At 42.3% G+C, this 12569-nt stretch overlaps 1 protein-coding gene across 4 annotated transcripts in view; it reads left to right on the top strand.

The window, feature by feature from the left end:
- The window catches only part of frmpd3 (FERM and PDZ domain containing 3), a 111296-nt gene that overhangs the window by 81896 nt on the left and 16831 nt on the right, over window positions 1-12569 (top strand). For 2 of the 4 annotated variants that reach the window (XM_035409188.1, XM_035409191.1), the window contains exons 3-7: window positions 5666-5778; window positions 6330-6484; window positions 7162-7264; window positions 8917-8962; window positions 9426-9530. In XM_035409188.1, the coding sequence (XP_035265079.1) occupies window positions 5738-5778; window positions 6330-6484; window positions 7162-7264; window positions 8917-8962; window positions 9426-9530 (450 nt within the window). In that variant the 5' untranslated portion in view covers window positions 5666-5737. Of the gene's footprint in view, window positions 1-5665; window positions 5779-6329; window positions 6485-7161; window positions 7265-8916; window positions 8963-9425; window positions 9531-9550; window positions 11979-12569 lie in introns of those variants that run through there. The other 2 variants (XM_035409189.1, XM_035409190.1) reach the window with 2 other exon arrangements.

Raw genomic sequence — 12569 nt, 5'->3', positions numbered from 1 at the left:
TGGTAAATCTGTGCCGCAAGTCTAATGAATCTAAGCAACACAGGCAAAGTGCTGACAGAGAACATCCAGCAACATTCCTACACAGACACAGGAAGAGTTCACAGGAAGCAGCCAGTGTACATGCACATGAGTGCCAATGCAAGCAAACACACATTAGCTGCCTATTTATAAAAATTTGTAATTGTATAATTATTATTAGTCATAGTAGTAGTAGTAGTAGTAATAATAATAATAATAATTATTATTATTATTATTATTATTATTATTATTATTACTATTACTATTATTATTATTATTATTATGCATAGTCCACATAGAAATGGAATAAATTCCTGAGACACAAAACCGAACTGCCACCATTTGAAAATTGTTGTGTGTGTGTGCATGCGTGTATGTGTGTGTGTGTTCATCTGCCTCACCAGCTCCCATGCTGAAGGTCACTGAGATGTGCTGTCAGACAGTGATAACAGATTATGACTAAGCCTCTGAATTTTAACTCAACTGGTTCCAGTTCCGGAGGAAAATGGCGGGGAAAATTTGCTTTGATGAAAAAGAGCTTTGATTGTATCACTACAGTGAAGGAATTTTATCTGGTTTATACCTCTGAATCATCCTGGGACCTGTTCATTCACTGGCCAAACGCTGGCTGTACTGTTTGGGCCCATGACCAATATACAAGGGTAGGAGAAAGGGTTTGGCTTGGTGCTTTATCATGGGTGTTCCAATACAATTGTGGAAGGGTGGCAATTTTTTCTGTAGAATTTTATGCTCCTCTGTGCCACATAAATCATTGTATTTTGAGCTGTCACTTTGCTTCTCCCCACCTGCATAATACATTTATAATTCCCGACCAGCAGTTGACCACAGAAAGAAGGCATTAGGGACAGAGACAGAAGAGCAACAAGTTTAGAAAGCGAGAGTGAAAGCTGCACTTAGCTGCACTTCCTAAATGGTTTCCATCTGGCATTAGCAGGGGAGCAATTTGCGAGGCGTAGGAGCAGAGAGTGGTCGGCCTTCATAGTCTGGTAAGAGCCAGGAACTCAACTGGGACCTTGGCCAGGTAGGGCTCTCCTTCGCACCTCCTGCCGTTCAGGCAATCTGTTGCCATTAAATTAGCTCGGGCTGCCATTGCTGTCCAATGACATGGCATCCAACCCAAGCCTGCTTCGGAAGTGCAGAAGCTGGCATCCTATGCCCAGATTAATTGCACATATCTAAACAAGGTTCTTGGATCAGGAAGGATAAAAATGGACTGGTGTAGGACAGGCAGACAAGCGTGCAGAGACACTATCTGGGTGGTGAACTGAGCCTGCTGCCTTTTGCAAACCTTTTTTTTACTGAATATCGTAATGGAAAGAAGAACGTGGCTACAATACGGTACAGTAGAGTAAAGCTGATGATGAATTACAAACACCTGGGATGGTGCTATTTATCCTGTGTAATTGACTGATTGATTGAAATGTTGTTGTTTTTTTTTATGGAAATTCATACAGAGAGTACCGAGAGTACAGAGGATTCAAGACCATTGTACTTTCCACCTTTCTAGTATTTACAATGGCAGTAAACCGATTTGAATGATAGACTGCCATACACCAATATAACAGTCACTTACATTCTGAGTCACAAAGGGAATGGCAGGAAATGGAAATACAGCAGAAAATGATATTAAGTGAATGGTGAAAAATACCTCAAATATGCTGTAAATGAAGAAGGTTTTGTTGAGACAGTCTAGCAGACACATTCCTGTCTTGTTAGTCTTGTTATTGTGGATCATAGTGAATGATGAGCAATGATGGTGCTGCCATAGCAATGAGAGTGCCATGTTACAGATGTGTTCATGAGTCAGAGAGAGAGAGAGAGAGAGAGAGGGAGAGTGAGAGAATGAGAGAGAACGAGAGAGAGTGCGGGAGAGTGAGGGAGGGGGAACAACCGGTTCAGTGACACTCCCTCTGCACTGCAGTAAATAGAAGCAGTGTCACAATAATTGCTAAGCCTTTCTCAGAAAAAAAATGCTTGCACATTTATCAGATTTACCAATTTTATTGGCTGAACGACTCACAGTCCCAGTTGCTATTACGTGGGTAACACATTGTCTTCAAACAGAAAAATGCATCCAGGTTGATGCATAGCCTCTTAACCTTGTACTGTTAATATGATTGCTCACTGCTCATACGGTATGTTGTTCTTTGTCACATTTGCTTTGGCAACACTTTCTAATGTTATGGCAATAAAGCTCCCTCAAATTGAATTGAAATTGCAAATTGAAAAAGACAGAAACAGGAACAGAGAGAGAGGAACAGAGAGAGAAAGCGAAGGAGAGGGAGAGAGAAACAGAGAGAGAGCGAGAGAGCGAGAGACTGAGAGAATGGAATGCAGATAATGTAAAAAAAATATACAATTATGAGACTGATATGGAGACACTGCAGAATATTTTGAAATGTTCATCTTCATAGGAGCCCCTTTACCAGAACACAGACAAGCTGCAATGTGTATGGTAACACACTTACTCTATACACATATACTAGATTTTAGTACTGCCTTTGGAGAGACTCCTAACTGAAAATGTGGAATGTGTGCAATCTGTTGCACTACATATCAATTTTGTGGGTTTCCTCTTCAATTATCACGTGCATTACCTTCTGGGAAAATACATCTGTTCTCATATGTCCCTGAAGTCCATGTTTATGTGCAATACGAGTCAGATTAAACCCTACACTTGTTTGTTTTCTTCAGAATAAGTGCTGCATGGCTGTTCTTTCACTGCTCATTATTCTAATGCATTGTGATCACTCATTGGGGAGGCAACAGCAATCAGTGATACGATTGCTCACTCTCAGTGCACGTGACTAAATTAAGGGACGCTCAAACCCAACCGTCTTTCTGTAAGAACACATGATGTCTCCACTCTAGGATTGGCCAAAACTATAAAAATACTTTGAGAAGTTTTTAATTCAGCTCTCTGCCGATGGCTGCCATCTTTGCTGTCTCTCAAGCTTTTGTTCTCTCTCTCTCTCTCTCTCATTCTCTCATTCAATCAGTGACTATTTTCTTCATGGTCATGGGTTTGAGCTTGACAGGAAGTCGTGAGATCACTGACCAGGAGGTTGGCTCTGGCAGTGTGTGAGAGAGAAAGAAAGAGAGACTTCAACCACACATATGCTTTTAAATCACAGCCCGGCTTCTGCCAATAACAAGACATCACATTAAGGCTGACAGCCTGCCAGTCCACGAGAACTTTTCAAAAGGACAGGTTCATGCCAATGAACCGCTTGTCAGTCGAGGAGGCAGTGAGAGCGATGGTGGACGGGCATAAATAATTTATACAGTTTTCCCCTGCGGCTGCTTTCCAAGTTAAACAGATGGGAGACACTGCACAGGCGTGTTCTGCTATTCCACAGGCGGATGCTAAACGAAACTAAACCCGACGGGCAGACGATGGACTAGCACTGTGAATGGCACCGTCCCTCCTAAAACTCCACAGACCTGAGCTAGCAGGATACATTGGGTGGTACAGTTATGTGGTACATATGCTGTTCTGCAGGAAAGCCATTCATAGCTCTCCGCAAACATATCTCCGTGCATGATAACCTAAAGATGTGCTCTTTCAGTTTACAATCAAAACGACTGCACACATTTCGTGAATGAGGCCCAATGATTCACAAAGGCGAGATACAGAAACAGAAGAATAAATGAGACTGTGTTCTCAATACGGCAGAAGAAAATACAGACAGCCAAAAAAATGAAATGAATAAGCCAGAGGAGAAGAAAAAAAAAACAAATGACAAGATGGAGAGTTGGAGTGTAGCAGCCGGAGGGATGAGTGTATGTCAGGCTGGATAAACAGTGGCCTGGTGATGGGGCGACCTTTCCAGTAAGGAGAAACAGCGATTCTGTCAGGAGATGGACCGTAAGGGCATCAGCCAGCCAAAGTGTTCCCATGGCTACCGCCAAATCGCCTGGGAGGGGGAGCGGCTTGACGTGAGCGTGGTGAAGAGGGGCCGTGCCACGGTCCCCGACAATGGACGCAACCACATGATTGCCACTGCGGGCCCAGACAGCTGTCCTGTGGCCATGTCCGATGCCAACGCTTGTACATTTGTGGCATCTGACCTTTCTGCATATGCTCCTAAGGGTCCCATTGTCCCCAAGCTCTCTAGCTGCATTCTTCACACACTGCAATCGGTGATGTAATAAACAAGAGTTTACAGGACCGCAGAATCAAGGGTTCAATTGTGATGCGATTTTTGAAAACTTTTCAAATTGCAATTTTTCCAATCAATTCATTCCAATAATAATTTGACTCAATACTGGACTCATTGTCAGCTGCACTATTGGCAAATCCTTAAATGTCATAAAATCCTGTTGGAGTTGTACAAGAAGAGCAAGTGATCTGATAATACTTTCAAAGAACAATGTTACAACAGGCCATTCAAGCTAACAACAGACAAAGCTCCATACTCTGCCCTGCATCACAAACACACACACACACGCACGCACGCACGCACACACATACACACACACACACACATAAAGCCACTCACTGTCATTAGCTGTGTGATCTGGCACCATCAGAGAAGACCAGACACACTACTGTACTGTATTGTTCTGAGTGATCAGCGGTCCCTTCATCAAAGCAGCCATTAGAGTGGGTTATCTGCACCATCTCTGAAGCATTTAAGTGCTTTTTGACAGATGTGTCTGAAAAAATCCAGAGTGCTTAAATAGAAAATACATCTGCCTTTCTCTAAATCCCGCTCCCTCAGTTATATTTTGTTTGTACCCTTGTACATTTCAGCATGGACATAAAAGATAATGGAGTTCACAAGACACCCACTCACTAGGCATTTGAAGCTCAGTGTTCTATCTCTATAAACTAGTCTACGATGTCAATGTTTTAGCGACAACGTTTCCCTATTTTGTAACATGTGGGATGTTGGAAACTATGCGTGTTGGAAATCCACAAAACACAAATCATAGTAAAGTCAATATCCTTATCATGGTGATGATCCAGAGAACAAAATCCACAGTCATTTTTAGTCCCAAAAACATGCAAACATAAATAGAATGTCCATTGTTTACTCACCAAATCTCCTCAAGAATTATCATTGTTGTCTAGTTCGATAGATTAATCATTTTTTACTGCAAACAACCGACAGCCCTTGGCTATGATTACACACCATAATGAAATTTCTGGGACATACCATTCACTAGCAATCTGACCGAAAGTGAGATGTTACGGAACAATTTCCAGTTCACATGTGAAATTTTCCTTTCACAAATAAACATTTTGTTTCGCATGAAAAAATGTATAATTCACATGTGAAATTGCGATTTTTCGTAAGAGCCCCCACACAGTATATAACACTGACATGTTATATACCGTCATTAGCATAGTGTCTGCTATGTTTCATCCAGGTGGATGCTACATGTTGGTGGTGGTTATGGTTACCATCTTTGCTTTTGAAATGTACTGTTGGAACTGATGATTACCAGTTTTTTTCCCATGGTTCAGTGAATAGAATGTACACTGCTATTTCCTTTTAACCTTGCAGAGGGGCATTAATTCTCTTTCTCTCTCTCTCTCTCTCTCTCTCTCTCTCTCTCTCTATCTCTCTCTTTCTCCCCCTCCCTCCCTCGCTCCCTCGCTCTCTCTCTCTCTCTCCAGGTGAATGAGTGCAGAACTAGAGGAGCCTCTCGCTGTGAGAAAGTGTCCCATCCCCGTCTGTCCTCCCGGGGGATGGCCGAAGTCCAGGATGGACACAGAGACACATGTGGAAGGTGAGTCCACTCGTCCCGAGAAATGAAGAAGTGAAAGATGCCCATATTTGACTAAGTTTGACTAATGCAACATCGCTTCTCTTAGACAGCAAGAAGGCTCACTGCCAGCCAGGACAGGATAAGGTGGGACATCTGCCCTCTCCTTGCAACATGTTGGCTGAATAGTAACAATAGCTAAAATGTGATTGTCCCCACACTCACCCCCACCTCTTTAGCACCTACAGTACAGCAGCACTAATGGCAACTGTAGCCTCAGCATCTGTAGACATCTCACTGAACTAGATCTCCAGAGAGTTCAGGAGCATTACGTGCCACTGAGTGACTGCAGTCACAGTGTCACAGTGGTCAGGACTTTCCTGGGACAGACCACCCGAGCTTGTGATGGAGGGAGCCTGTTTACAGCGAGAGTGGTACAGTGACCTGTACTGAGGAAGCCAGGGCCACGCGGCTGGTGGGACGCAGACAGGCAGGGCAGGGCTAGGGCAGGAGTGGTGCTGGCTCGTTGGGCCGTTTGTGAACCCCAGCTGGGCCTGTGTCTGTGTGTGCCCCAGCCCTGCGATGTTAGAGGAGAGTCCAGATGGAGTGGACATTGGTAGCCTGACCCCTGGCTCAGCTCGACAGGTCTGCATTCTGCGCCACCCCAGCCAGGGATTTGGCTTCATCGCCGGCAGCGAGCGCCCAGTCGTGGTTCGCTCGGTCTCCGCGGGTAGGAGGCCCATGTGATGGTGTGGACATGGTGTGCTCGCGCAGTCTGAGGGGAACCTGCTCTCTGTGGCTTTCTGGTCCTCAGTGTCCTTCCGTCCCATCTCTGTCACATGTCACGGCGACTGTTTGGGAATTGCGTGCAGCTGTTTGGGTGTGTGTGTGTGTATGCACGTGTGTGTGTTTGTTTGGCGTATGCTTCTGAGTATGTGTGCACGTGGGTATGCGTGTGTGCATTTGTGTGCGTATGTTACGTGTGTGTGAGCTGGCTGCTAGCATATGGGTATGGCAGTACCTGTGTATTTGTGTACACAGTATGTCCTTCAGCTCTTTCTCTCTCATGCTCCAGCTTTGTGCACTTGTGTGCCTATGACTCTGTATTATCTTGTGCGTGTGTGTCTGTGTGTGTGTGTGTGTCCATGCATGCATGTACGTGTGTGTGTGTGTGTGTGTGTATGTGTGTGTGTGCATGTTTGTACACGTGTGCATGTCCATGCATGCATACGTGTGTGTGTGCATCTGTGTGCGTCTGTGTGCGTCTGTGTAGCCATGCACGCATGTGCGTGTTTGTATGTGTGTACGTTTGTGTTTGCGCGTTTGTGTGCGTCCATGCATGCGCGTGTTTGTGCAGGTGTCTCCAGCCTGTCTCACCCTGCGGCTCTTCGTGTTTGTGTATCACAGACGGACCCTCCGAGGGCAAGCTTCTCCCAGGAGACCAGATACTGGCCATTAACGAGGAGCCCGTGAGCGACGTGTCCAGAGAGAGAGTCATAGACCTTGTAAGGTAACATCTTTTACTGTGACCAGACAGGGGGGAGGGGCATGAGTGGCTTAGAACAGAATGACTCAGCAGAATGAAATTAAACTTGGGCCTGTCCTTTTGCAGCATTTCTCAGATGATGGAGAGAGGGGAAAATGTTTTTTGAAAAATAGCTCAGCTGAATGTGATTACTTATATTCTGTCTGAAAACCATTTCAGTGCATCGGTAGTTTCCAGTTTTCCCTGGCAACGTAGAAGCTATCTCCCTAGCTACAAACCGTTCCCATTCAGAATCATGCTGGGCAGCCTGTCACGCAGCCAGGACCCTGCCCTCTCTGTCATTGTGTGAATGAATATGACACAGGTGCGGTGGGCTGCACGGCTTTGTTGCTATGGAGTAAATAATGTGATTTTCCTGAAAGACCTTGAGAGAGGAGGATGGGGCGGAACCAGACACCGTCCCACCATTGGGGATTTAATCTGCACCTGCAAGCTTTTTGAATTAATGCAACGCGGCATGATTCAGGGTCGTGATGCTATGAGCATTGGCCACTGTTCCACTTATTCTCTCTCTCTCTCTGTCTCTCTCTCTCCCCAGAACATAAAGCAATTTGTGTTAGGGCCACACCACACCACAGTGCCATTATTGCATTTTGGATTTAGGCTGAATGTACAATTCGTGACATTCAACTGAAGAAATCAATTCAGAACCTGGATTTCCATGTCCGTAATGGTTCTTGAGGCCTGCCAGTTTAGATTTACATTTCTGAGCCTGCAGCCAGAGGAGAGCAGACATCCATCTTGTATGACTATCCTTGTTACATGGTAGTGATATTCTTCTCTGAGAATGGGATTCCATAACTGGTTGGACTTAACAGTTATTACTTATAAACATCATTCTCCATTCTACCATTTTTATTCGTGGAATTCAAGAGCTGAATTATCTCATAACATATGTTGTAAGGGGTTTCTATAAAAAACCCTAACCCCTTTTAGTGATTCAAGTTGGCAACATCGTGTTAGGGTCTTGTAGAACAGAGCAATTATTTTTCTTTTGTTTTGTGGTGGTTCTTTGGTTGTGCATTTGTTACATCTTAGCTATCTACCTTGTTTCCTTTTGTTCCTGTCACACTGGCATTGGAAGTGGGTAGTACTCTGACAAGAGTCTTCTTTTTTTAATTTCTACTTGTTATTCTGATGGCCATATCATTTTTATTCAATAAACCTATTGAATCCTAACCTGATTTAGAGTTTATTTTTTGTTAATAATTAATAGTTAAACTTTTCCCAACATTTTAATACATGTACAACATTTAGGAGTCTTCTGTTGCTGGTTCCCTTGAGTTATTAAAAAGAGATGTCCTGTTTTGAGGGGATAATTAATAGTAGACAGCTGGAGCTTCCACACCCTGAACAGTGAATAATTCCTAGGGGGTTCTACTGTGATTTGAACTGGCAGTGCTGGATGCAGCATTCAAAATGCTATCCATTACACAGAGGTGGTAAATATTAAAACTGCTGGATTCAGGAATCATAATTTTCAGCAAATTCTCACTTGCCTGGCATTATATAAATATAACTGTAATAGTAAACAACAACAACAACAATAATAATAATAATAATAATAATAATAATAATAATAATAATAATAATAATCCCTCTATTTATTCCTGCAGGAGCTGCAAGGAATCTATTGTTCTCACTGTGGTCCAGCCCCAACAGGTTGGTGATGTAAAAGGATGTGACATAACTTACATGCTAAGGGCATCTCGTTTCACATAACTGGCATAAGAGACCTGTGATTGATGGGATGTTTTTACTCATCTGTTTGGCTGAAACAAAATGACGCCAGTGCACTTGGGTGTTCATGGGAATATTTTATTTCTCCTCTCCCTGCAGAACCTTGCGGACTCGAGCACTTAATGAGACTTTAATGCAAGCGGTTCAAATAACATTAACCTTCAGGCTAAATTATATTACGCCAAATGCAATAAAGCTGGCAGCACAGATAAGATTTAATTGAACCATTGTTTAAATGTGCATGAATTGGCTTGATTTGTTTTGTTTGTGATGCAATTCTTGGCTTCATATTTTGGTGCATGTGGAGAATAGCCCGCTGAGTATGTACTAAACTAGCTCTCTATCGCTCTCTTTTTTTGTTTCTCTCCCTCTTTCTGTACCCTAGTCACCCAAGTCTGCCTTTATTAGCGCGGCAAAGAAAGCTCGTCTGCGGACCAACCCTCCAAAAGTGCGCTTTTCTGAACAAGTGTCCATCAGCGACCCAGACTCCGTATGTTTCACTGCATTCAATTCACACACGCGCACACACACGCAACCTCACACATACTGCCCCGCACCACCTCCTAACTCACACCAGTCTCTCCACAGAGCCATTGCCTCTTGCCATTCTGACTCAAAACTTTGTGGAAATCTGGAAGCTTCCACCAAGAACATCTCATTGTCTAAGCCAGGAGTTCTCAAACTGTGATGCCTGGAAATGGTCTGTGTGATCAGCAACATCATATACAAGTGATCCCTGACACATTTTTCATAGCCAACCACAGAAACTGCCTGCGGAATTTGCAGTGATCTTTTGAATAAGAGATCATTTTAATATCCCTGTTCTCCTTTGTTGTATTCCACTTTTTAATCTTCTTTCACTTTCAGAAACAGAAAAATACACTGGCAGGTAACAGAACAGAACACTTTGAAAATCACCATAATACCTTTTGATGGTCTCAGTGTTCCTCAGTGCGTCCAGAGTATATCCACGCATGCTGTCTAACAAAGAAAATATAGAGTCAACCATTGACAGCTGGGCACTTGATGAATAAAATATAATGTATTATGTTACAGTCACTGTAATTTTGCATGGTTTGGCATTTACAATGTCGTAGTAACATTACATAATTTTTGGGGTTGGGAGCATACAGATTAATCTGCCTAAAGGTTCTTCTATAGTAGAAATTCAAGGAACAGAATTTCACCTGAACTTATAAACATGTCAACCCATGATTTTTTTCTTCTAAGAAGTAAACTTGAATGGCTCCAGAAATGTGTTTATAATGTAAGGTACAAAGCTACTGTTGTGCAGCCATTTAGCCATTCTTCCTCCTTTTCAACTTTTTGTTTAATATGCAGGTCGGTACTTCTATTTTGTGCGCATTCTTTAACTAAGAGAGCTTTCTCATGTACCATCAGCAGCTGAATACATAGCACAAAATAAGTATTTTAGTCTTATACTGAGACATAAAATCATATTTTATTTTTGTGCTAAATAAGACAAGCATATTGCCAATGACGTAAGACAGATTCATTTCAAGATTTTAAGGAAATTTCACTTGCCAAGCAAACTTAAAACAAGCTAATATTTTCTACTTGAGAAAAAAAATGATTTTAAGTCTCATTATAAGACTGAAACACTTGTTAAGTCACATTTTTGGAATGCAGGACTCCACATGTGTCAGAATGTGAATACTGGTACTAATGTTAAAGCTTAAAGAATTCAAGATTTTCTTTTTAATTTTAACCCTCACTCGAAGTGGTAGATGTGTAAATGAATTCTGCTATACATGCATTCTGGGCACGAGACTCTGCAGTCCCTACTTCCCATATATATTTGAAATTGCCCTATAAATCCATAGGTAAACATGGGATACACTTTTGTATCCACTTTTCCCAGTCCTGTAGCGATATGGTTAGGGACATTTCTTTAGCTACAGCACATCACCCAAAATGATTTCAACTGACGTTACTATCTAAATGTCCATGGGGTCATGTAGGCATTGAGTTTCACAATCACCTGACTATTTATACAATCAGTTGTGACCCTCACAACAGCATAACAGTAGCCTTCTGTTACACTGCACACTGAGGGAGACTATTTATTTTTGCACAACCAATCCATACATGCACAAAAACAACAAACTGACATTTACAGCACAAATATTCCTCTTCAAAAAGCTGAAAATCCTAAATGATGTGGATTTTTCATTAGAAGTGTAAGAAATGGTGGGGATATTCCCCAAAAACAGCTTTGGCAGAAGAACATGCTGTAGGCTGCAGTCTCGCATAAAGAGAAGATGGTCACAGATGAGTCGACAGATGGTAAAGTTTCACTCAATTTATTTGTTTTTCAAGAAAAATCTATTTGAGTATTTGGGCTAGCAATTGCCCAAAAGTTTAATTCATAGTGGTCAGAAAGATAGACTTGTCCAAGCAGAAAGTTTCACAACACAATATGTCTAAGGAGCACATTAGAGGAAGGTCCAGGCTTGATCATAGAACTGGACAATGCTGCAGCTGGAATTCAGGATGTCATGAGTACTGTATTTCTGAACTAAATAAACTAAACGATACTTATCAGTTCCAAACAACTCAGTTGATGCGGTTTCATTTGAGTCGTCGATATCCTTTTAATCTGTTTATCTTTTTTAGCCGTTCTTTTTTATAAGCCTACACCACTGCAATTGATTTCGCTGTTATGATTAGTCTTGTTGAACAATTTCGGTGCAGACATTGTAATTGTATTTTTAGTCAACTTTGCATTTCTTATAAGAAAAAACATATTACTGCCCAACACCATTAACATTTCTGAGGCTTGCCTGCAGTTTTCAGCACTGAAAGCAGCATGTGGCAGCGTGGGAGCATTGCCTGTGCTTAATTAGTGTCAAGTGATGCAGATTGCTGGGGAATGGCAGTATGATACAGCTCTAGTTGAGGGACGACTGAAATGCAGGTGAGAAAACTGTCAGTTATGGCATTAAAATTAGAGGTCTTGGTCATATGTCATGCATAATTTTATTGCACACAACAGAATTTGTATTTTTCAAGATTTATCATCGGCTCCTTGGGGCTGTAACATGGCCTGACAGAATAACACTGCTCACAAGCATACAGAATACCAAGCACAAAGCAGGATTTGGTTGGAATTCTTCTGTTTATGGTCATCCCATTGTTTTCAACTGAATGATCTCATCGGAGTTACATTATTCTGAGTGCCATATATGTGTGTGCACAACATTCAGTACAGAGGCTACGATGTGAACACCAGCTTTCACATCTACTGTAAGTAATAGATCTGGAGCATCACCTACAGATCCAGTGGCTGGTGGGCCCAGGGTGCCAGCAGTCTGCCTGCTCCAAGCTGTGCCTGGGGTATAATCCTCAAACACAAAGACTGCGCCTCCACTTTTGAAATGACAAAGGATGTTGCAGTAATGGTACTCATCCACAGATGTGGTTGGCCATTACAAATAGAAAATACAGGATAAATATTAGGTTTTTTTTAATTTATTTTTTTTAAGAAATTCAAAAAACCATCTGTCTC

This window comes from Anguilla anguilla, chromosome 3 (genome assembly GCF_013347855.1).
Source record: "Anguilla anguilla isolate fAngAng1 chromosome 3, fAngAng1.pri, whole genome shotgun sequence".
In the NCBI taxonomy this organism is placed as follows: Eukaryota; Metazoa; Chordata; class Actinopteri; order Anguilliformes; family Anguillidae; genus Anguilla; species Anguilla anguilla.
This window is presented reverse-complemented; position numbering and strand designations above follow the sequence as displayed.